Below are 26,889 nucleotides of genomic sequence, written 5' to 3'. Positions count from 1 at the left end.
AATCAAGAACATTTAGATGCATATATATATAATATATATATATATATATATATATATATATATATATATATATATATATATATATATATATAATATATATATATATGTATATACAACACAATTATCGCACTCATTATTTTTTAAATATTTTAAAGGTGTTGCCTGTTTTTCGAATTTTATTATTATTACGAATTAAAACACCAATAGATACGCCTTTTGCAATATTTATTTTATATCAGTTTTATCTACAGAAGACAAAAAGTTTGATTTACCAAAATATAGAAAATATCAAGAAAATTGTACAAAACATCTAGGGTAAAACAGGCAAATGTGCCCCACTATTCGAAAAATCGAAATAAAAATCATTTTTTGTTTAGAACATGTTTATTAAAGTAATCAGTCTTAACCTCTGACTCAATTGGCATAAAAAAAACTAAAAAATCTTCTAAAATATAATTGAATATAACTGAGATCAACAATTTTGTGAAACTTAGGGTGGGGCACATTACAAGGATAGATCCGTCTTATGTGCCCCAGCAAAACCTCTCATTTAGAGGTTCTTTTTCCTTTCCCTTTTCCTTTTTCTTTGGTACCGCAGTTATTGCATTTCTCTCTATAACTTGTACAGTCTTCATATAACCAGCCAGAACACTGCAAACATCGAATCCATTCGCTCTTCTTCTTGGTACGGTAGTAATTCTCGTGACATTCTACACATGTGTTTTCATTTTCATCAGAACATTCTTCGCTAGATTCACTAAGCTGCAACTCTACTTCACTTTCTGATGACGATGATAAATCCCTCACAACAGTCTTCTTACGTTTTTTCTCCTGAATTTTTTTTTGTCTTCAAACAGTTTACGAGTTGTCAAATGAATTTTTGATGTCAAAACCTTAACAGATTGCTTCCTTTTACTTACTTTTTGTTGAATAATAGGCAATGGACTAATTATTTGTAAGGTCTTAGATGGTGTTAATTCTTGTGCAGTCTCAGAAGATTCTGATATGGACATTTGAATGGCTTGATTATTATTATTACTAATCAGAGATGTGGATGTACTTGGCAAGGAAAGAGCAATAGTGTTCTGAGTTGGCTGTGAATGATTATTAATTGCTTGCGAATCATCATTATTCTGAATACTTCCCATTGATGCATCAGAAATTCTGAAGAAATATTCAGGCACAGCATTGGGATCATAAGGGCAAATCCCTGTCGCTTTAAATCCTGAAACGCCAATTGCTGGTATAGCAGACTTGAACCAGGCATCACCAATCATTTTTGAAATGTGGTATCGATTAAAAGGTCGGCCTTTGTTGTTGATAAACCAAGTGGAAACTTCTTTAGACAAGTAACTTTTGAATGGCTTAAAAAAACTTCTATCCAATGGTTGAAGAGCCTGAGTAGTATGACTTGGTAGACAGAGGATAATCACATCGTTTTCAGATGCCAATTGTAGCATTTCATATGAATTGGAATGCGAAGAATGCCCATCTAAAATCAGAAGAACCTTGCCATCTTGCTTTCGTGGTATAAAATGCTCTTTCATCCACTTCAAAAATAGTTCAGCGTTGATGTAAGATGATTTCTGATTCATGTATACATTTGAGCCAGGTGGTAGACCCTCACAAAATTCAGGTTTTTTGTATTTACCCTTCAGTATCAAAATAGGCGGAAGGAAAGTACCTTCCGCATTGCAGCTCGCAATCAAAGATATATTTTCACCTTTTTCGGTACTGGTTACAGTATTTACACATTTCGCACCCTTGCTAGCAATTACGCGTCCAGTTTTATTGTTAACTTGTATTCCGCTTTCGTCCATGTTGTAGATTCTTTCTGGTTTACTAATCAAATCGTTATCAGTCAATACCTTCAACAACATTTCAAAATATTTATCGACATCCTGTCTATTCATACCACTAGCTCTTGCCAATGACAGGCCTTCTGCTTTACGTTTACTCAGGTCTGGATGACGCTTCATAAATCCTTGAAACCAATCCCAGCCTGCTGACTTCTTCTCATTATTGAATCGATGTGGCAATCGAAGATTTTCAGCAAAGTCGTAAGCTATAGACTGCAGTCTCGATGGCTCCAAGGGAAATCCGATGGATTCAAGCTTTTTAATGTGAGCTACAAGTTTTAGTTCGTTCTCATATCCCAATTCAGAAGGTCTTCCAATTCTCTGCTTAGACCTCCAACCCTTGAGGATGTGTTTTCGCAATGTGCGCGAAGGTATTTCATATAAACGACTCGCTTCATTTACTCCCATTTTCTTATTTATTACATCCTCCACCGCCTTCTGCATATTTTTTTCCGTCCATTTTCTTGGATCAACAGCTTTAACCTTTCCCATTTCCTAAAAAAAAAATATTAAAAAGTAATCAAAATAAGAATTCAGGAATTATCTCCAAATGGGGCACATTAGCCGAAAAAAATCGGGGCGCATTAGACGATGTACAGTGTAATGTGCCCCACTTAAATAATTCTGATATTTGTTACGAAAAACGGAACGTAATTATAGGCAAATAAAAGTTAAATGAGGTTAGTTTTCGATAAAAACTTTAAAAACACGAAATAATATGGAGCAAATACTTTTAATCAACGTGAAAATAGATATAAAACAAATTCATGTAGTAATACAAACCTTTTAATCACTTTTTCTCACTAAAACTAAATAAAAACCAGCACAGTGTTGTTTACATCGAGGCCATACTTGGAACACTGACCAGCTAGGATCAAATAAGCGCCAAATTTAAAATGCTTCACTGAGTTTCGCGAGTGGGGCACATATCCGACTGGGGCACGTTTGCCTGGTTTACCCTATACAAAAAATGAACGGTGCTTAAACTAAAACTAGCCAATGAATTTCTGATAGTGTGTGTTGACGCCCTTGGCTCTCATTAAAGCTTCCATTAGTCTTGGAAAGCTTCTAAACAGGTTCTGGACGTATCCTTGCGGCATGTTTTCCCAGAATTTGAAAAGAACATTTTAAAGATCATCTAATGTTCTTATTTGTGCCGGATGTTGCTGAATTTGCCATCCTAGATGGTCCCAGACATGCTCTATTGGGTTAAGGTCCGGGCTACGTGCAGGCCAATTCAGGGTGGGTATCTCGACCTCTTCTAAATACTGCCGAACCACTATAGCAGCGTGTGGACGAGCATTATGGTGCATTAGCACAGAAATGTCACCGACATGAGGCATATAGGACACTACATGGGGTTCTGGGATATTGGTTATGTGGTTATGTACCTGTCAGCATTTAGTCTTCCATCATTCACTGGTACTAACTCCGTGCGACCCTCGAAAGAAATTCCTCCCCAAACCATGATAAAGCCACCACCAAAGCTTTCAGTTTGACAAAAATTAACGTGATCTTGCCGTTCACCACGTCGCCTATATACTGGTACACGCCTATCTGATGAATACAGATAAAATCTTATTGATCCGTGAATAAAATATTGGACATATTTTGAATAGACGTGGTAAGACGTGGACCTCTAGCTGGCACTCTGGCTCGTATACCTGCTTCTCTCAGCCTATTTCGAACTGTTTGTAGGCCATTTATCAAGTTGATACATATATACTCATAATGACTTATATATACATAAATAAATAAAATATTTTTACTATCAACTTTAGTTTTCTTATTTACATTGTACATAAGTCAAGTGTTTCCATTGTTTAAATTATATAATAAAATTGTTTTTCTTCTAACCGGCCTTTTAACAGACAATCAAGAAATCCCTACATTTTTGAGGGCCTGACCTTTATCCCGGTCAGGCCCCATGGATCAATTGTGATCAATGGGGCGATTTGGGATGAAACGACGTTAAAAAGGTACAAAAACAACATGAAGACAGATGAAGAGATGAAAATTGATGATCATCTTAAGATAGACGAAGAGATAGGGAAAGACGAATATTTGAAGAAAGACCGTATGATCATGGAAGACGAAGAGAGGAAGAAAAATGAAGACTATAGGACACTTGAGCTAGAGAGAACGCGTGAATTTGAAGAGAGACGACGGTATGAAGAATGAAGAAGAAGAGAAGTAAGGCGTGAAAACGAAGCAAGAAGGCGAAGTGATGAAAATCAGACCTTTTGACGGCCATGACGTATATCCAATTCAAACGTGGATTTGTGAATTTGAAGAAGTTGCAGAAATTACGGGTTGGAACTATTTACAAAAACTCATATACGCAAAGAAATATTTACGAGGTCTGGCTAAATTATTTTAACAATTTCAGAAAGGTATCAGAAGTTGGTGTGAGCTTATAAAACGATAGCCGAAGCATTTGGAGTGCATGTGATTAGTGCATACATACATAGAATGTGGAAGATTATATTATATAGATGCGAGAAATTACTATTCGAGCTTATATAGATAAAGAAGTTGTTATGTAACACTCTATGGCGCAAAAGATTTCAACTAATTCAAAAAAACTGAAACTTTATGAGCGGATAAAGAAGAGTAATGCTCATGTACAAACAAGGAAATAGACATTTAGAAAAAATGAAGAATCTATCGAAAAGAGAGAGATACCCAAGAAATAGTTCAAAGTTTCAAAAAGTAGATCGCTTCACCTGCTTCAACTGTGGAGCTCGGGGACATTAATCCAAAATTTGCCCAGATAAATCGAAGGCTACGAAGTGTTTCTGCTGTAATAAATATGGCCATGTGTCAAATAAATGTCCGAAAAAGAACGTTGCAAAATCTACTGCTGGAAATTCTAGCGTGAATGTAGTAGAAGCTCAATCAAAAAATGCCATTAATCTGAACATAGGAGGAGTAAGGATTTCAGCTCTATTTGATACTGTGTGTTCGATCAGAGATGTTTATAATGCACATTTTAAAAATTTAGTATTGATGCCTGAAAATATAATGTTAAAAGGCTTAGGCGAAAATATCAGAGTCAAAACACTTGGATCATTCAATATTCAGGCTGAGAACAATGATGAAATGTTCGATCTAAAATTACGTGTAATTCCCGAGGTAGCTACATCCCATCGAGTTATATTTGAAAATAAAATTTTGAAGCAAGCGAGTGTTAACATCAGTGACGATGGTATAGTAATATACAAAAAGACGGAAGAAAACTCAATAATGCACATTATGGTAAAAGAGGAAAATGAGTGCGAAGTAGAAGTTTCACATAAAAAACACAAGAAATAGGGATGGAATAATCAAATCAATTTGTTCGGATTTTGCTAGTCCTATTCTACTAGTGTAACCTTACCCAACCAATATAAGAGCTGTTATCAACAGTAAAATATTGGGTAGTAGAGTTTAAACAAGATCATACGACCTGCGAAGACCAGCATCGCAGTTGTCGACTCCAGAAATGTTGAAGAAATTGTGGTGCATATTAACGGAAAATTTAGAGTTGCGTCGTGAAGACGTTTCCAATTAGTGTTTGGCAATGTTTCACAGAAATAAAGCCAAATGTTTTCGCTGTTTCATAACCATGTGTGAAACGTAGGTCCATCACTTCACATCTGAAACGAAATATCAATCAAAACAATGCACCTAAAAGGGAGAACCGGCTCAAAAGGAAACAAAGTCCGTTCCAATTGCCGTTAAGGTCATGGCGCGTGGAATAATTTTCATTGACAATCTTGAAAAAGGAAAAACTATCCACGGCGAGTATTATGCAAACTTATTGCAATGTTTGAGTGAAGAAATTGAGAAAAATGGCCGCGTTTATCTGCGAAGAAAGTGTTGTTTCATCAAGACAATGCATAGGCTCACACATCCGTTATTGCATGGCTCAAATTAATGAATTAAAGTTTGAATTGCCACCTCATGCACCCTATTCGCCAGATTTAGCCCTTTAGGATCCATTTCTATTCCCAGCAAAAATGGCTCTGTGGTCGAAGATTTTTGGATAATGAAGAGGAGAGATGATTTTGAGGAGCTTGACGATTCTTATTATGAAAAGGTTATCGAATTCGTTGAACATCGCTGAGAAAAATTGTATGGATCTAAAAGGAGAGAAATAAATATATTTTTTCCAAAATTTTTGTTTTCTTTGTTGAGCAAGGTATTTCTGAGACAATCCTCGTAATGTACTAATTTGATATAAATCATGTAAAATTTTGTTGTCAATCCAAATTCTCGTTCCAATTTAACTTCCTGATATTCACAGTATCTAGTCCTAAGACCATCATCGGATGGAGACGGTTACCTCTATTGAAGTGTTTGCCTTTAAAGAATCCTGAGATAGGTCCACTCGCCAACAGATCACCTCCATCATAATTGTTGTTAAACCACAATCATTGATCATTTTGCCAATTGTTTTAAAATATGCTATAAATATGTGAAACCCACGCAAATGAATAGAAATATTGTCAAATCGTGGTTTTTCTTGAGCTTGAATATGTATAGCGATTCTTGCAATAGCCAAGTCATAAGTCACTTGAATGAAGGGCTGTTTTACTTCTGCTGCAATTCTTTTGGTTTTTTTTAAATTTTAAAAACGACAGTTTTATCTGTAGGAGATGAGTTTACGGCAGTTAAGTAACACATTTTTTGTGGAAGACTTTGATCGTCTACGATTTGTCTATTAAATCCAGCCCAGCCCACTTCGGAAGATTAGGAACTTGTAATGTCTAATTTATCAGCTAATAATTGATGCGAATCATCTATTATTAATAAAAGATCTATCATCTTTTATAAGTAAGGTGTTAGTTCAGATGTTATCGCTTCTTCGTTTTGGTCGATTGATCGTTTCTGTTGTATTCGTGTTTGCTTGGGATGTACTTAGAGTCCTCTTTCAAATTCTTCTGCAGATTCTTCTCCTTCATTTGTTTGTGACGTTATATTCTGGTAAATTTCTGTCAACAGTATCATGGAGGGTGTCTTTACCATTTACAGCTTCAACATATCTGTCAAAATTATCCAATGCAACCAGAATGTGAATTTGGTGATTGAATAATTCCTGGTGAACATAAAGTTGATGAATTTGATGATGAAAAAGTTGCTTCCGTTTCTATTTCTTATATTGTGTGATAAATACAACAATGCCCGTACAGGTTAATAATTTCAATTAATTTTGTGTGAAAATATTTTCTTCAATACATTCACTCAATTCAAAGGCTATCTCATATTTATTAAAGATCGACATTTTACAAAAATAATGATAAAAAATGTCTCCCTATTCAAATGTTGGAATCGTTCCCCTAGATTATCTTCATCATTTGATTGAGAATATTTTTGAATAAGTTTTTTTATTCTTTACCACGATATAGTTTTCTTTTCTTCATTATTTTCATCCTCGTGTCCTTTATAATTGATAGCATCTTGTTCCGTTTTCTCGGATTCCATAGATTTATGCAAAGTCGATGGCTGAGGTGACATCGGACGAGTTTCCGATGTGGCACTCACAATACATTCTTCGTCTAAATATTTTTGAACTAAGGCAGTAAAATTTGCATGATATCCATTATTAATGTTAATATCATCCAGTACAACCACATCGAAAAACCGCTTTGATGTTACTTAAGAACGGCTAACATTCAACTACATTTATTCAATTTTTCTAATGTGTCAATCAGTAAAATTTTTCGCCAGTTTTTTTGTAAATTGCACAAATAATGTTTATTAAATATCTCTATATTACTGAGTATAAAAAAGGAAAAAACGTACAGTATACGGCGAATCAACAGACATATCAACGAAAATTTGTAGACACTATTTTACAAAATATTTCTTGCAATTTTCTAGTATAAGGAATTTATTCTGAGATGTTGAATCGTAGGCGACACTCCAAACCACTAGAAGATCCATACTTTTTGTTTATTCCTGTTTTGGGACCTTCAAAATCTGGAGAAAAGAATAGAGAAAACTGCGTCTTTGGTACAGGTAAGAGCAATGGATCTTCTACAGATGGTCTCACCTAGAAGAAAAGAATACGCTTTTCAACTTTCAATATATTTCATAGTATTTTCCAGGTGCAGAAAAATATCTCTAAAGAAATTTTTCAACAAGAGAAATCCATTGCATTATGTGTAGATTTAAATTTATATCTAATAATATCCAGAGATGTCTGAGAAGCATTCTCTCTCTCTTTAACCCGTAAGATTCTATATTTCTCGCACGGAGTCGTTTTTTGCTGTATTAGATTGTTGGTGATATGGCCTATAACCTGCTAGTTCTTACATTTTATGTCATTAATGAACTAAATTGCACACCGGCAAATTTAATTCTCTGTCTAGTTTTGTTTTGTTTTACATGCTATAATATTTTAACAATAACAATTATTTTTATTAGTGTAGTAATTCATCTTATTTGTTATGTAAAAATATTTTTGAACAATCTAACTAACCCAACATTTTAGGATATTAACATTTTTTGAGATAGTATTTAGTATTCGCTGTGCAATGAAATTGCAACCAGTTTTGTCAAAGATGTTGAATAAAATGTACCCCAGTCAATTTAAAAGTTTTTTTAAATTGAACGGGCTTATTAAGTCGCCTATCGTTATTCTACAGCGCTCAGTATCTGCGTTCCATTCATAACTTTTGCCTACATACTGTTTACTGATAATCGTTAAAGTTTTGTTCTAGATGTTTCTTGAAAAAAACTGTAGCTGTAACTAGGCAAAAGGTTCTATGATATTCTGAAAATATTACAAAAGCATTTATAAGGCAGGAGCTTACAGCAGAGCAGTTAGTTGAATATTTAAAATAGGCGGTGAAAAATACAAGCATCTGGATGGTAAAAAAGTGAATATTAGATAAATTTTTAGCAGCTTTGACTTATCTCAAAAGTTTATTTTCAAGTTTATTCATTGTGCAAAAGAATTTTTTCTCTAATCCCATTTTTCATAGCCGTACCTACAATTATTTTGTTTCCAAGCGCATGAGCCATGCCCGTTGCCAACATTACAAGATTATCAGTAGTGCATCGATTTGTTGAAAAGTTTGTTGGATTCGAGAAGGCGTAGTTTAACTATTATTAACCAATTAGCATATTGTGCAAATTGTACTGTATATTTTGGTTTTGTGCAGCTAGAAATGTTTCTTAAATGGAAGTTAACTGACAATTTCCAAGGATTGCGTAATATATATGTTTATGTTGTTTCTATTTTATTCCACATTTCCATTGAGTCAATTACAGAAACGTATAAGAAATATGACTAATCAGAGGCGTCTTCTCCATGCAAACAATGAATGGAGTATTTGAAATTGATTTTCATACTAAATCATATCATTTCACATAGTTTTTAGAATCTGAGGAAAATGATGACAATTTAGATTTTGTTAATAATTTTTTAACTATCGACATATGTTATTTTGAGTGTCTCGTTTTTCTAGGCTCAATATTTTATCATCTAGAGTTCTAGACTACTTCCTAATGTTTTGAGAGACCAAGTTCTTAAAGTGACTCTTAAAAGAATTTATACCAATGTTCAAGAAACTTATGAAAATCATATTATTCTTGTGAAGAATTATTCTTCATCTAAAGAATTATACGAAATAATTTTGTATTCATGGAAGATAATTTAAAAAATCACTAATTTTTCTAGAAGGGCAATACAAATTTTAATAATTTTATTAATGTGCAGGTATAAATAAGTATTTGTTTGTTTATGACAGTTCTTATGGAACTAAAAGTTTCAGTGAATTTCAACAACAATCAAAGTATACGTAATTAGTCTTGAAAATTACTTCGAAAACTCGCGTACTTTATCCGAATGAATTCTATCCACTTCTTGACCGTAAAATATCAAATGAAAAAACTGGCGAACTTTATCAACAGTAGTACATTATACAACTTTTCCGAATGAAATGGCAAACTCGGACACTCCTTAAGTTTACTTTTTATGGAGAACCTCTGTTATGTAAGACTATTTCAGCCCTTGGAAGTGTACAAAAAGTGTTTCTCAATACGATGCTTTACTTTAGTGGTACTTTAGTAGTTTATTGATCACCTACTTAATTTGTGAATAAAATCATCCAAATATAACAGTTTACTGATATTTTCAATGACACAACATACAATAACTAGTATTAATGATTGCTTTTTGGAAACATCCCAATGAATGGATATACAGTATAATTGAAATTTTGTAACAGAATCTCAGAAAAGGTTAAGACCAAAGACGTTACTCTAAATAGAAATGTGTTGATTCAAGATATATTAACACTATTATTTATTGAGGTTACATTTGTTGGATTTATGATGAGATTAGTAGATTAGTTTCAAATTATATGTTTATATTTTAGGAATCAAGTAAACAATAGATCATGAAGAAAAATCAGGAGAAGTTATCCAGATGGTACTTTGGAGGAACAGCATCCGCAGGTGCTGCCTGTTTTACACATCCATTGGATCTTATAAAAGTACATTTACAAACACAACAAGAAGGAAAGCTTTCTATTATAGGAATGACCACAAATATTATCAAAAAGCAAGGTTAATTAGTTATGTATAATATTTCTCAAATTTCATGCAAATTTTTATGAGGGTTATTTGATTTAGAGACTTAAAAATCATATCATCTGAAATTTAAGGAGAATAACCTGAAACTGGTATGATATGAATACTGAAAATACATCACTTTAGAAAAACTATATTTTTCTGCTCTCAGGAAGTCTGCTATTCTTTTTTTTTTATAGAAACTTTTCTAGTAGGAGTGTATAATTATGAGTTTTGAAAGAATTTTTGACAGTAGATAAATTTCAAACCAATTGACGTTTTGGCTCCTATTATGAAGCCTTTATCAAAAGAAGAGGGGGGAAACGAGAATTTTTAAATTTCTGTCGTGTTTCAATTAATGAAACTTTTAATTTTGTTTCCTAAAAACTATCTGAACAATTTAAGTTTAGCGGTTCTTCATAGTCTATTTTTATGAATGGGAGAGTAATAACATGATGAAGCATTTGTATTTCATAGGCGTATCTTTTAGTAGACAGTTCAAATATTTTTTCTAGTTATATCTCGAGTATCCTCAAATGAAATAACATTTGTATAAATATAATGAATACATCTAGAGTACACTTATATTTTCACCCAAATAACCAGCTTATAACTTCTGAAGGTAATAAAGTGCAATTTTTTCAAAAATGTTCCTTTTTTCTACAAGGTATGAAGAATATTGAATCATACTGGATATATAGGTATAAGGGCTTGAACTCTGATTTTCAAACAACCTTAAGTTCATAAAGAACAAAAAACTCACTAGTATAAGTAGATCTACTTTTTACAAATCGAAATCAGAAGATGAACTGCTGCAACCCAAATTCACAATAAGTGACTACAACTTTATCATTAATATTGCCCAACTTCTATATTTAACATAACTCATTTTAACAGATTTATTTTTTTTTGAAACTTCTCCATTTATTTGTGCTCATACCAGTTCAATCGGGTTTAGGTCGCCATGATATGGTGGAGATTTGACCACACTCTCTCCACGATTTTCTGCAATTTCTTATTTTTTGAATTTCTCTTCAAGATGGGAACACAAAAAATACAGCTCTTTTCTTATAGGACGGAACTATATCTTCTTTGATTTAGCGAATTCTGTAAACCTTTTTTAAATCACTTGGTTAGGTCGAGTGATAACTTGCATTATCCATTACAAATATGCAGTTCCGTGGAAGAATATCTATCATTTGTTTGAACTATTCTTTAAAACCATCAGAATTCGTGTCTTCATGGTAGTCACCGAAACGAATAGATTCAAAAGTCAATAAACCTTTAACAAAACCGTTTCACCTGCCGATGTGTACTATTATAAGTCTGCACCCCTTTTCCTTTGGTGAATTTAAACCAGTGGATAAATAATTTGAAAACTTATCTACTTGTAATAGTTTCATCCTTACAAAATTTAATTGGTGTATGTCCCTCAATGATATATGTTACATTTAAATAAAATATATTCCTTCTTTAGTTTCTCATTTCATAATGAAATAGATTTTCTGGAATGCTGTTTCCTGTGAAAAAATATTTATTTTGAAAGTTTCCATAGTGTGCTTTGACTCAGTTTACCTATCACCTCGAACCGTGACAAGAACTGCCTATTGTTGAAAATTCTTTTCAAAAATAGAACAATAGATTGCACCCTGCACCTTGCAAGCTGCAACTAAACCAAACTGTCAACTTAGATCTCTTTACTATGTGGAAAAAACCTATAAAGACTCTTGTAAAAATAGACTATAAAGCGGTATCCGATCTATAACTCTATAGCTTTTTTGCTCTAGCTTCTATTATATCTAATATTTCTTATGATCCTGTTTCGCCGTATATTTCTTCGCAGCTTGTGGTCCAGTGGATATTCATTGTCGTTCGTTTCGCATATGTGTCTTTATACTACTGAGGTATACGTGCTTATCGGTATTAAGATGCTCTCCATGAATTGTTATCCTCACTTTTCACACTTTGGCCGCGGTGTTTATTAAAAGTGATTTTTTTGTCAATGATTTTTATGTTGTGGTAAGTACAGTGGCTCATTTATTTTCTTTAGAGGACAGCTGGGACTTTGTTATTGTTTACCTCTTCTTATCTTATAAATCAATCTGTCTTACCACATTCGATCGAAAGCTTTTCTTATGTCGAGGAAATCACTTTGTTGATTTTTTCTGATTGAAAACTAGAGTTGTGTATTTCTCAAGTTTCAAAATATGTTGTTTGGTGTTGTATTCTAAATCCAAACTCTCGGCGCTTTTATTTATAGCGGGTACCAAACTTATTGGTCTATAATTCCATGAAAAAGTGGGATTTTCTCAACATGACAATATCCGATAGATTCTTTCTCGACGTAAGTTCTTCGTCCTTAGTATGGGTTTATTATGTGCACATTCGTGTTCGGTGTATACAATCCCGTTGGTACCGTGTATTGGTGGCATCAGTATCCTATCCTCTCTTAGGATTTTCGCTATATTCCATATGCTAGCTTTTGCTTGTCCACTTTATCGACCCTTTCGTTCTACTCTACGCTCCTTTGCTCTTGTAGTTTTATTGTATTTACTTCTTGATTTTCTCTTGACCTTTCCTCACTATCCAAATTTCCAGATCGACGCGCATATTTTTTTCTATCGCTTCTGATAGATAGTGATTCTTCAAAGAAAGGGAATTGTTCTTTTAAAATTTTTATGACGAAAATTTCCGTTATCAATCGCAATAGTTTCTGGTGAGGATAATCAGTGCATAGAGTCGCTGCCTTTGGTGCTCTTGATATCCATAGGCACGACTAGGGGTGATCCTCTCCAGGTTTTTTTCTTGTCTGTTCCTTCTTCTACTCATGTATGCCGATATTATGCAATATAGGCGTTTAAAGTTTTTATAATTATTGTCGTGACTTCTATGTATAGTGGTCCATGGGTTGATGCATTTTTTCTATTGAAATCGTTGTTACGCCGGAATAATTTTTAAAAGATAACCGTCAAGTATTTGATCCACCAAGAATTATTTTTAGATCAAATCAACCATTCACAATACACGTAATTAATAGAAAACAATATGAAACCATTAGTTTATATTTGCAATAGTAACCTCAATAATAGAAAATTTCTACCCAGAAATTATATACTGACCTAAAGTCACCTTATTAGCTACTTTATGGAGTGAACTATTTTTATATCAAACCTGCGTTTCACGAACTTGAAATAATTATTTCATTCAATTAATCTTTTACGAATTTCACAATTTTGATGATGTTTAATAGAATCACGAGATTTGCAGTTAATTTACGTAACCAAGAATATACTGTAAACTAAGTGAGGAAAAATGTGCAAAATACTGAAATGTGAAAATTTTTATTTTGAGAAAAAAGATATAATGTAATAAAAAAAAATTAATTGTTCGTATGACCGCGTCTTCTTGCAATTAATTGGCCAGCGCCTCTCGGTATCCCGCTAATCAAGATATCGATAACATGGTCAGCCATATTGTCTCACTCCCCTTGAACGGCAGCAGTCAGGTCTTGAAGGGTTACAAGTGGGTTTCCTCCATTGGATATTGCTCTGCTAATATAATCCGCATAATGCACATGTTCAATGGAATTCATGTTTGGTGAATTTGCTGTCCAATTCATTATTTGGATATCTCCTTTTTCTAGTATATTTTGTACAATTTCCGAGCAATGTGGTCGGGCATTATCATCTTGAAAAATGAAATTTGCTCAATATTTATTGCGCAAGGGTTCAATTATCGGTCTTATAATGTTTTCAGTGTATACGGTACCTGTCATTGTTCGCTCAATGACAACAAGTGGTGTACGGCGACCATACATTATACCCCCCAAAACATTCTCATGATAGGAAACAATATCTCTGGTAAAATTGAGTCGTTCCTGTCTACCTGGGCCTCTCCATACCCTTTCCCGCCGACTATCACTGTAGAAACGAAATCGGGACCAGTCGGAAAAAATAACGTTACGTCATTGTTGTAAATCTCAATCCCTGTGCTCTTGAGCTTATTGAAAATAGGCAGCTATGTGTTGTCGTGAAAGACTAGGCTTAGATTTTTCGTGCAACGCTACGAGTTTCCTGGAAAAGGGCCACTATCCGCTTCACCGAAGTCCTTGATATATTTAGACGAAGGGCAATGTGTTGATTAGATAAACCGTCTTGATGTAAAGCCACTATTCTTGCTCGATCAAACTCGATCATATTAGTTTGATATTTGCAACAAAATTTAAATGAACTCGCTGTTAAGTTCTATTTTTATGATAAGGTGCCACAAAATTTAAATAAAATTGGCTCTTTACATAGGCAAACTTAAAAGTTTACAAGGGGGACCAAGACTTTTGTAGACGTGTGTATTAATTTAATTCTTAAAATCTTAGACAAAAAATATTGTCAATAATGATGCCACACTCCATAATACATGTCTTGAATCTAAGAGATAAAAAATAAATTCTACACCAACAACCATTTAATCGAAAATTTTTCTAGGTAAACAATGAACAACAAATGAACAATTCTGTTCATTGAGAATTGGAGAAATATTTTTGTATAAAATCAAAATTAAATAAGACAAGTAAAACTAAAAAAAAAAAAATATTAATAATAAATTTAAAGTAAATATCAAAACGGTCATTTAGTATCCTTTCTGTTCATATGGCCAGAAAATCACCTACAATTTATTCTATTCGACGATGAACATCAGGATAATATTCACATAACGTTTATCCGGTTTTTTCAATTGTTTTTTCATGTTAAAAATTATGTGCAACAGAATGATGATGGTTTGAAGAGAAGCTAGTCCACGCTCAGGCTAGTAGTATCTTAGTGCAGCAAATTGTCATGATTAGTGATTGCGCTAGGTTTCTGATTGTACAGTTTATTCAAAAAATATTATAAAATACAGCGCATACTAAAATAAATAGAAACCTCTACACTATTACAACAATGAGGGCTGTCCGCAAGGCGGCAAACGGTTCTAAACACAATTAAAATCTGGTATCTCAACTCTGTGCCACTTCACGGAGAAGAGAGACATCTATACTTGGAATGGAACTCAACTGTTATTATCCAATTGAGTAAATTATCTAGTGTTCATCCTGGATAAAACATTTATAAATATATAAAGATAACCTCCAAACCCACTGCACACATGGACTTGTCGCAATCTCGTGTGCAAGAAATAGTAAGTTGAGTCTAATATAGTCTAATACAGTCATCAAAACCATGATTACATACGCATTGCTTGATTGGTATTTGAAAATCATACAGCAGCTCAGAAGAAACTGAATGAAATTCAAAGGCTGATCTGCTAGGGTGTCATAGGAGTAATGTTAACATGTCCCAGAGGCTCTGGTGGAACTACTCACCCTTCACCTTAGAGTGAAAGATAAAGAGGCATACAGGGGTGCCCACAAACTAATCCAGTCAGAAAAATAAAAGCCAGGGAATATGATAGTTCATTTAAGGATAATAGAATTGATAAAGCTAGAAACCAGTGGCAAACCAATGGATAAATGTATTGCATGATAAATAAATATCTTCCGCAAGCTCGAAATGCATCTGTATCTTATACAGATGGTTCGAAGCCAGCACCAGGGCTAGAGACGGCACTTTTGAACCAAAATATTAGCTCTCCATACGACTGAGAAAATCTTCTACTATTTTTCAGGTAGAGCTGCTAACAATAAACATAAGAGCTCAAGAGTATTTGGCTAGGAGCCTCTCTAGAACCACATTCTCTCTAATAGCCAAGCAGCCTTCAAAGTTCTGAAGGCTATTGAGTGCACGTCTAAGATAGTATGGAACTGCAAACAAACTCTAAAAGTACTAGCTGAGAGAAACAAAGTAATTTTAATGCGGTTGCTAGGCTAGCAGGGTACACCAGGCAATAAGGAAGCAGATAGGAGATTAAAACTGGCAGTGAAACAATCTCTACTGGGGATACGAAAGTACATATTTGTAAATAATCAAAAACACTGATTATGATATTTTTTAATTAGGCATAAGAGGCAACGAACCTTTTGGCAACGAATGTATTGAAATATTAGGTGCTTATTTTTGTACGTTTATTATTATTATTATTATTATTATTATTATTATTATTATTATTATTATTATTGTTATTATTATTATTATTATTATTATTATTATTATTATTATTATTATTATATTTTTATGTTTTGTTGCGTCACAACTTATATTAGGTAAATTTTGAACCGAGGAGTAATCAGATCTTCCATTATTTTTAGGGATTTTAGCTTTATATGCTGGTCTATCTGCTTCACTTCTAAGACAGGGAACATATTCTACTACTAGGTTTGGTATGTATGAAGTGTTGAAGCAGAACACAAGAAGCGATACATTCACTTCTAAGATTGCTATAGCTGCATTGGCTGGAGGCGCAGGAGGTATCGTTGGTACTCCCGCTGATATGATAAACGTCAGAATGCAAAACGATATTAAATTACCCGTAGAAAAACGAAGGAAGTAAGTATTTTTACGAAAACCGAAGATCTGGAATCTGTGATTGATATTTAAATATGAACTGAGAACAAAATAATACATGGAACTTAATTTCTAAATTTAACATTAATTGACTAACACAAATGAGCTTGATTGATACTACTGTATCAAAAGGCCATCGACCGAAGTTTTTGAGCTATTGATTGTCTGATCAGCTATTTGTATGACATCCCAACAGGATTAAAATATTCACGCTAGTTTTATAATCTATATACAAATTTCGGCTCAAAATCACTTACACCATGTCAACAACACCCTGTACTGTAAACAATACGTTTTGACACTGTTTTGAAGGACGTAAGTAACTACGACTATAAAGGTATCTATTGCCTTTGAAGATGAGCTGTAATTCAACTAGACAACGGGTTGTAATCAATTTTCCACCCTCAAGTGGTAATAATTTATGCCATATATAATGTGTATATGATTTACTTGAAAAACACTCTTTATTCATTAGGTTGCTACTACAAACATAGTGAATACCTCTGATTTTTTACTTACTCAACAACATCCAACTAGCAATGGTTTATTCTTTTTTTTTAACTGCTCGAAGTTTGGGATACATGGAAATATATATGTTTTCCTTCATGTCATGCACGTCAGTATGGAATATTCACACCCTAGGCTTGACGAAGACTTTAACACAGAGATTTTTCGTAGAAGTATGCAAAAAGCAGGATAAGTTGTTTCATACTTCTTCCTCCATTTTTCTGGCTACAGCGACAGATAAGCAATATTTGCTGATATTCTATATCCATTTGCTGTTACACAAATCAATAATTTCAATTACGCTCAATTTTTGATAATAAACTGTCAGTTGGATGTTGTTAATAAAATAACAATGCTTATGTCAAACATATTAAAAATCTATTATTTATTAACCGAGACCTAGAATCAAAATCATTCATTAGCAGAAAGTTGAGATATTGGATGAGAGTTCGAAATTCATTATGATAGGGTATTTTTTAAATGTCAGAATGATATTAGAGAAGATTAATATTGGATTTCAGTGTACTTACCTCAAACACTTAATGGTATATAACTTTGAAAATTTAATTGCTTAAATTATAATAAATTTTACTTGAGTTTTTATGTCTTGTTTATCGTTAACTGATACAATTTATTTTGTTTTATGAAGATCATTTCTTTTATTGTTAATTCTTTTAATTTATTATGTTAATTCTGATAATATTTTAGTATTTTTGACATCAAATTCATGCTTTTAATTTTATTCATGTTTATGTAATGCCGTTGATGCATTTTTAGTATATTTGTGGCCATTTAGCCTATTTTCTAGATATTGCATAGTCGTTCCTATATAATTTTTTGGACAATTTAAACATGGTACAGAGTAAATAACATTCGATTTTTTTGTATTTTTAGTTGCTTTTTAATTTTGTTTATAATGGGGACAATGTACTTTCTGATTCTGATGACATACATTGATGTTGTGTTTGGATAGGATATGTTTTATAATTATTAGAATTATGTAATGCGTCTAAAAATTTTCTTCATTTTTATTTCATCCAAAATTGTTTTGCTTTATAGTAGATAATATAGTATTTTCTATTTAAAGTATTCTATATCACTAGACACACAAGCACTACTAAGATATGTAATCAATGCAGTTATAACATTACAAATGGGGCTTCATTTCAATAATATATTATTTACTTTATCATTCAATTATAGTTTACTCTATATAATATATAGTAAAAATGAACATATGACAATAATACAATAAAAACTGATTCAAAGTAATTCACAGGAGCAGTCTATTGTTTTTAATATATCAGAGTCACTTATTATTTTTATACGAATATTATTGTTTTTTTTTTAGTTACAAACACGCAATTGACGGACTCATACGAGTGTTTAGAGAAGAAGGCCCAACGAGATTATTTTCAGGAGCAACGACAGCAACTACTCGAGCGATTTTTATGACAATTGGACAGCTTTCATTTTATGATCAAGTGAAAATATTAATGCTAGGAACTCCTTATTTCAATGATAATGCAGTAACGCATTTTTTAGCGAGTCTCACAGCGGTAAGTAAATTTCGAAAATTTTACAAAATATCGCCATTAATTCCGAATGACGCATTTGTGGACATTTGTAAATTGTTATTTCAAACTGGATACATTTTAGTGTAATACGAGTGGACAAGGTTAATCATATACTGGGTTGATACATTTGAACGGAAAGGTATCTCTATAAATACTAAATCTACAGGTCTTCCAATAAATTCCGATGAAAGTCTTGAAAATTTCGAGCGCGTTGGTCTCGCAGTAACGCATAATTCTCGGCGTTCGACAACAAAAATGCAGCAGCCTTGAATCTATAAAAATAGCTGTTCACAACATACTGAACAAATTTCCCTCCTTAAAATTCAGTTGGTATAAACCATAAAAGCTGAGAATTGCTCACTTCACATCACTAAATATTTTGGAGCCATATTTCGGCATCTTATTAAGCAGCGTGGTCCTTTTCATTTGGTTTGAATAAGCAGAACCATTACTAGTCACTTGAAAACTATTAAGAAAATTATTAATGACCACTTCACTATATCAAAGTGACGATATGGGCTGCAATGAGTGCCTTTAGACTTCTCTCTCTCTCTTTCTGTCTCTCTCTCTTTCTCTCACGGATACTTTTCGATTCAGGTGATCTTGAACACTTTACTGAGACCAGAGATCGATCATTTTGCAGAATCTGATAAGAGCACTTGGTGTCGATAGGATGGTGGCATCTCACATACTACAAACCTTTGGATGGAAATATTTATAACCGTTTTCCCTGGAGGGGTGATCTCTAAACGGAGAATATCAACTGAGCACGACCTGTTAAGACAAATAACCAATCAAGAAATTAATTCCAGACCTCTATTGACTTCTTGAAAGAATCAAACCAAATTAGAATCATTCAACAATTAAAATTTACAAACAAATCTTAACCAAGAAGGAAAAATAATACATATATAGCTTTACCTTACCCAAGTCAATTACACGAAAAACTGAATTATATCCAATCTAAATACAACATTAATGTATGTCATAAATCAGAAATAACGCTATCCCTATTATTTACAAAATGAAAAACACGAATTTGATTTTAAAAACACCAAAATATTAACTCAAGATAAAAATTAACAAAACCTGAGTAAAATTTCTTACAATTAAATCATCCAAAATTTTTTAGACATATCTTATATATGTCTAAGTTATGTAGACTAATATCCAATATTACTTTTCTCTATCACATTACGTTACAATACTGTATGACATTTTGGAAAAAATTTTTAATTCATGTTTTGTCCAGTTTAAACCATATTTTTAAATAATTGTGATTATAATTCTTTTGATATAGCTCCTAGAGAGAAGCGAAACATTAAGAGAAGAAAAATATACACCCCACAAAAATTATCGCATCCCTGTTTTTCAGGATATTTTTAATACTTAATTTTAGTTTTTTGGGACAATCTGTATATGTAACAAATCAATAGATATTTTTGGTTTTTTATCATGGGCAAAAAATATCACAATTTCTTACAAATTTTTTTGGAAGCAAAAATGCTCGATTAAATCATTTCTGTCTTGGAGTATGCATTGAGATCAAGAACTTTCTAAGCAAATTGTATTATTGTATAGTGAAGATTTAAATTTATTTTGTTAATAATGGATGTGCCTCAACGTTTAACAAGACATGTGACGTATGAAGAAGCCGCTAGAATAATCGCACACATACAAGATGGCCGCAGTTAAAGATATGTCGCCGGGGTAATTGGAGTTTAACAACGCACCATATCCACCATATTATTCGCTACCAAGAAACAGGGCAGTTAACCAGAAGACCCGGTAACTTCGGTAGTAGATGATCGTTTTTTAAGATTAACGGCTTAAGAATTAGGTATACCACCGCTCGAAGGCTGCAAACAGATCTGTTGGTTGCTCGTAATGTCCGAATAAGCCTACAAACAGTTCGAAATAGGCTGAGAAAAGCAGGTATACGAGCCAGAGTGCCAGCTAGAGGTCCACGTCTTACCAGAGAACATCGAGTAGCAAGATTGGAATTTACTGGAGAACTAACAAATTGGAATATTCAAGATTGGTCTAATATTTTATCCACGGATGAATCAAGATTTTTTCTATATTCATCAGATAGGCGTGTACCAGTATATAGGCGACGTGGTGAACGGCACGATCGGGTTAATTTTGTTCAAACTGAAAGCTTTGGTGGTGGCTCTATCATGGTTTGGGGAGGAATTTCTTTCGAGGGTCGCACGGAGTTAGTACCAGTGAATGATGGAAGACTAAATGCTGACAGGTACATAACCACATAACCAATATCCCAGAATCCTACATAGTGTCCTATATGCTTCATGTCGGTGACATTTCTGTGCTAATGCACCATAATGCTCGTCCACACGCTGCTATAGTGGTTCTGCTCTAATTAGAGCGAGGAGCGGCAACATACGCTATTAAAAATTCATTGGCTGGTTTCAGTTCAAGCACTGTTAATTTTTTTGAATAGATGTTTTGTACAATTTTTTGATATTTTCCATATTTTAGCAAATCAAACTTTTTGTCCTCTCTATATTAAACTGATAAAAAATAAATGTTGCAAAAGGCGTATCCATTGGTGTTTTAATTCGTAATAATAATAAAATTCGAAAAACAGACAACACATTTAAAATATTTAGAAAATAATGAGTGATGCGATAAGTTTTGTGGGGTGTATAGAATCCAAATAAAAATCAACCTTCAAGCTCAAGGAGTTTTAGTAATAATAAAAATTTGTTAAGCTCGTAGGTTGACTACGTAAATTATTATATCCAAACAACAACCTTCAAAATGACAATAAGAAATAAATATATTTATATAATTGATTCATTAATATTGTATTGCAGGGGGCAATTGCAACAACATTAACACAACCATTAGATGTACTGAAGACAAGGTCCATGAATGCCAAACCCGGTGAATTCAAACATTTGGGAGAAATAATTCTTTACACGGCAAAGCTGGGACCATTGGGATTTTTCAAAGGATATATTCCAGCTTTTGTGAGATTAGCTCCTCATACTATTTTATTATTCCTAATTTTGGAACAATTGCGGTTAAATTTTGGATTTTTACCCCCAGAATAATTGGTTTCGCTAGCGTTTGATGTGATTGTGCTAAATAAAGTTTTCATGTCAAAATGAATTTATCTTTATGAAATAATTAATTATATGTTGTAAACTATTAAAATATGTTTATTTACTAATTCACTTCAACCATGATATATCTTCTTTTTCTTCTCTCTATTGGCCTTTTGTCTGACGACATGCAGCCAGGATATGGGTTTTGCTAGTTACCAGTTTATTGGAAGAGTGTACCTCATGGTACGTCTGAAGACCTGCTTCATGCCCTTCAAAATAGGATTAGGTTATTACAGAGGGTGGTAGATAGAGACTCTTCTCGTCTTGTGGTGTATCCAGGACATTTCACAGAGGGTTGCACCGGGAGAGTAGGATATGGAAATAGCTCTAGGAAGTAGCTCCTATGTAGGTAAAAGGATTATCTATGATTCTACAATTATTATAATCTAAACCATGCATTACATAGTTGGTTATAAGTGCCTACTGTCTACTTAGAGTGTTAAGTCATTTCTCGTTAGGTATTTGACTAAGAGTTCAACTGACTTTGAGCCTGGCGCCAAAAGCAGCGAATATATATATTAATGGGGGCTTGATTATAATTAAGCAGCTCTTTATACAATTCATCTTTTTGTTATAATCTAATCGTGCATCCAAGAAAAGTGTGGTTCAAGTCTCCTAATTGTCCACAGTAAGGATCTTCCTTAGCATTTATTTTATATAGATGTTGTGTGGTGCTGCAATGTGTTGATCTCATTCTTTTGATAATTGTAATCGCTTTTCTTGTTAGTTTAGCATTGTTGAACCATGGAATTTTCCTACGCGTATTTTCTATAGAGAAGAAATTTCTTCCTTTGATGTTGCTCTTACTTCGATAAAGTTGAGTCCAATTTTTCCATAATTCTTCTTTGATTCTTGGCCGTATATCAACATGATGTAATTTATTTTCCCTTCTGTTGTCCTCCTTGGTTGCCTAATTTATCCGCATTTTCATTTCCCGTGATTCCTGGATGACTTGGTACCCATAATAATTTGACGTCTTTTCCATTTTCCATATTAGACATGATTAGTTGTCTGGTATATAGAGTGATATTACCTATTTTGGCCATTAAATGAGAAGCAGATAATTTTTGTAAGGCACTCGATTATAATTTTATCCTCCTTTTCGCTACTTTCTTCTAAAGCTTCTTCAGTTGCAATCATCTCTGCTGTACAAATTGGAGTGAGGTTTCCGATTCTTCGTGCAATGTTCATTTTTTGGTTCCTTTGGGTGACCACAATTGCGCATGCTTCCGATCTTTTGTCTAGAGAAGCTCCGTGAAAATTATAGAATATTCATTGTATTCCTTCATTACTTCTAAAAATTTTTCATTGCAGCCTATTGAGCCCTTAGAAATGTTGGAATTCGACCACTCCAGTTTCCGTATTTGCAGCCAATATTTGTAGTTGTAGCATGGATATCCCTCTGTGACTTCCAGTTTATCTATATATTGTAAGGCTAAATCTAAACCCTCCAGTAAGTTTGGTGGAGGTCCTTTTCTGCAAAACGTCGGCTCTTCATTATATAATTGATAAAACGTGATCATTGATCTTCCTATTTCATCATTTTTCAATGATAGTAATTTAAAACAGAATATCGCATTCAACCACACTCTTCTATAAAATAGGCTAGTTTCTTATGCCTCCGCAAGTAAAACGTTGCTTGGGGTTGACTTCATAAATCCCAAGGCTGTTCTAATTGCCTGATATTGTACCCCATCTAGCTTTTTCCATATCTCCTTTGAAGCCTTGCAGATTATTCCCATACCAAACTCAAGATGTGGTCTTACAATTCCCCTGTAGATATTGAGGAGAACTGAAGAGCTGCTCCCCAATAGGTTCTGGTGAGAGCTTTCATCACATTGATTCCTCCACCTGCTTTCAGACAGCTGTTGTTTACATGTTTTTTCCAAGTCATTTTTGCATCAAAGATAACCCCCAAATACTTCTATGAGTCAGCCCATTCTATATTAGTATCTAGTAGACCAATAGGTTCTACGTATGGTCGAAGTTTTCTCTTACTGAATATCATCGTCTTAGTCTTGTTAACAGAAATTTCCATGCCATGTTAGATAAGCCATTCATTGACTTCCATACTGTACCTTAATTGATCGATATTAGAGTGTGAGTAAGTCAGTACAATATTATCTGCATACTGGATAACTTTGATAGAACAATTATCAACCTTACTCAAACTTGCTGTGTAGACATTGAAAGCAGTGGACTTAGGGGAGAGCCCTGTAGTAGCCCCTTCATAGATTGTCTAGGACCAATTAGCCGGCCAGAATTTGGCGATTTGGCAAAAGAACATTATCATACGCTGCAGAGATATCCAAGAATATGCATAACGTTCTTTTCCCTTTAATAAATACCGTATAAATCTGTAGAGCTAATTTTGTGACGCATTCCATTATTCCTCTGCCTTTTCTGCAGCCGACTTAGATCATTCAATGTTTTGTTGCTTTCTAAAAAGTGATCTATTCTCATGTGTATTACGTTCTCTATCATTTTATTTACGCACGATGTTAATGCGATTGGGCGGTAGTTAACGTGGTAATTAGGGACTTTACCCGATTTTAGAATCGGTATTATTATCGATGTTTTCCATTGTTCAGGTAAGGGAATATGTCCGTTAATAGTGTTGTTGTGAATAATGAGCAAATTTTTGATCATGATCTCTGGTAAGTTCGCTAGCATCGAGTAGGTTATATGATCTTTTCCTGGTCCTGTATCCCTCTTTTCCTTCATTAGAAACGAACGTAATTCATCCTCACTAATTGGTGGCGAAGGAACTGAATTTCTAAATGTAATAACTTGTTCGTCCAACATTGTTTCTAGCCATTATTCCGACTCTGTACAGTGAGTTCCACTTTCTTTACCTCCTTTTGCATATTTTCTCACAACCTTCCAAACCTCTCCAATAGGATAGTTTCTGCTTAATGATTGCATAGAGGATTCAAAACTCTCCTTTTCTTCATGAGTCTCCTAGCACTGGCTACCATTTTCTTATATTCTACGTAGTTTTCCTCGGAAAAGTCGTTCTTATATTTCTTTAATGCGCTACTTCTTAAGCTGCGAGCTTTTTCACAATCACTATCCTACCATATTGGCTTTTGTAACTGTTTTCTTGTTCTCATCGTGATTCTTGTTTCTGGGATTATAGCTATAGGGATTAGCCCCTACTTCAATTTTCATTTCCCACTCCTCATAAGTTAAGCCTAATTCAACGTTTTCCAGTGCCTTCGTGTATTTATTCCAATCTGCTTTCTTTGTCATTCATTTTCTTATGGAATGGTTACCATATATTGGATAGATCCCATCTCTTAGATTGATTGTGGTAGCTGTGGGCATGTGATCGCTATTTTAGGCTGTTTCTAATACTCCCCACTGACTAAATGAAGCTAATTCTGGAGTCACAAGTGCTATGCCCGTGACACTTCTATTTTGACCTGGTTGTGACAACGTGTAGCTTCTTATGTATTCAAGTATACTAGATTTTGCACTTCAATTGCGTCTATTAAGTGTATACCTTTCGTATTCGTAGTGCCTGATCCCCAACTTTGGTTTTGGACTTTTTAGTTTTGTAACTACTGAAATTTCTTTAACCTTTACTCCTAAGATCTGAAAGCGGTTGGGTAAACTGTTACAGATGTTATTATGGCTAAACGGTATGTTAATAAGGATAGCTAAGCCTCCCCTTCCGTCATTTTTATCTTGCCGTATGATTGTATAATGTGGGAAAGCAATGCTTTGATCCAGTTTGAGAAATGTTTCATTCAGAAGAATAATGTTTGGCTAAAACTCTTAAATCGAATAATTCGTATATAAACTTCTAATGTTTTGATTGTAGAATAATTAATTCTTTTCTCCTTTTCATTTTTGCGTCATTAATATGTACTTTGTGCGTCAGATTCATCAGGGCTGTTTGGTATTGGCATCTCATCTGTATTCATTTTTTGTATCGTTACAAAAGTCATATCCTGTTGTCTTTGTTCCATTTCTATATCCGCCACTTCAGGCGATTCTAGAATATTCGAATGTGCAATTCTCTCAATTTCTGAAAGTACTTCCCTCTTTGCTATATCCTTAATTTTTGAATGTTCTAGTAATATTTTCAGAAAATCTACTAGTGAAATAGGGTTTGGTTGGTACTTATTGACTATCTCTGGAATAAGAGTTCTATATGGTGGTGGGAGTAAGCACCTTTTGTGGAGTTCCATATTATAACCTGGTGTTGGAGATTGTGGTTTCCTTTTTCTATCTACTATTTTTGATGTAGAAAGTTGTTCAAAGTTGTTACGTCTTTGATGCACTTCTATTACATTTTGTTGCCCTTGACACGGCGTTCTTAATACAGGAAAATCTCTACCAGTAAATATGACTGTATCTCTTTGTCTTTCAATTCTAGGAAACCTCTGGCTGGCTTCAAAGTATGATCAATTTTCAAATGTCATAAGTTTTTAGATATTTTTTTGTCTTTCATGTTCCTTACAGTTTCTGTGGATTTATGTTGAGCACTACAGAAGAAGCATTTCGGTTCCTTCAGTTGACATTCCTCTTCTTCGTGTTGACTACCACATATGGAGCACCTCTTCTGACTCCGGCATATTTTTTTGTGTGCCCAAATCTTAAACAGTTCATGCATTGGATAACTGGTTCAACATATACCTGTACTATCGACTCAAAGTAATTTACGGCAATCGTTTCTGGCAATTCCTTGCCCCTAAAGGTGACTACTCTAGTTTGTGTGTACCATTTGGTGCTTTTCTATTAAGTT

The 26,889-nt window shown here is 33.7% G+C and overlaps 2 protein-coding genes across 7 annotated transcripts in view; one reads left to right on the top strand and one right to left on the bottom strand.

Annotated features, from left to right (window-relative positions):
* Positions 1-22,185, top strand: part of LOC130890693 (mitochondrial dicarboxylate carrier) — a 28,586-nt gene extending 6,401 nt beyond the window's left edge. For 4 of the 6 annotated variants that reach the window (XM_057794915.1, XM_057794914.1, XM_057794912.1 and 1 more), the window contains 4 exons: positions 10,229-10,418; positions 16,663-16,900; positions 18,777-18,984; positions 21,843-22,185. In XM_057794915.1, coding sequence (XP_057650898.1) covers positions 10,250-10,418; positions 16,663-16,900; positions 18,777-18,984; positions 21,843-22,082 — 855 coding nt within the window. In that variant the 5' untranslated portion in view covers positions 10,229-10,249 and the 3' untranslated portion in view covers positions 22,083-22,185. Of the gene's footprint in view, positions 1-7,758; positions 7,863-7,951; positions 8,076-10,228; positions 10,419-16,662; positions 16,901-18,776; positions 18,985-21,842 lie in introns of all 6 variants that reach the window. The other 2 variants (XM_057794911.1, XM_057794916.1) reach the window with 2 other exon arrangements.
* Positions 547-3,788, bottom strand: LOC130903748 (uncharacterized). The gene is made up of 3 exons (XM_057816001.1): positions 3,750-3,788; positions 921-2,354; positions 547-831 (listed from the first exon to the last, which is right to left on the bottom strand). The coding sequence occupies exons 1-3, from the start codon at positions 3,786-3,788 to the stop codon at positions 547-549; spliced, it is 1,758 nt and encodes a 585-aa protein (XP_057671984.1).
* Positions 22,186-26,889: the final 4,704 nt, after the last annotated feature.

The sequence above is a fragment of the Diorhabda carinulata genome, chromosome 2 (assembly GCF_026250575.1).
Source record: "Diorhabda carinulata isolate Delta chromosome 2, icDioCari1.1, whole genome shotgun sequence".
NCBI classification, from domain to species: domain Eukaryota; kingdom Metazoa; phylum Arthropoda; class Insecta; order Coleoptera; family Chrysomelidae; genus Diorhabda; species Diorhabda carinulata.
The sequence above is the reverse complement of the archived record's forward strand: the minus strand, read 5'-3'. Positions and strand labels throughout refer to the sequence as shown.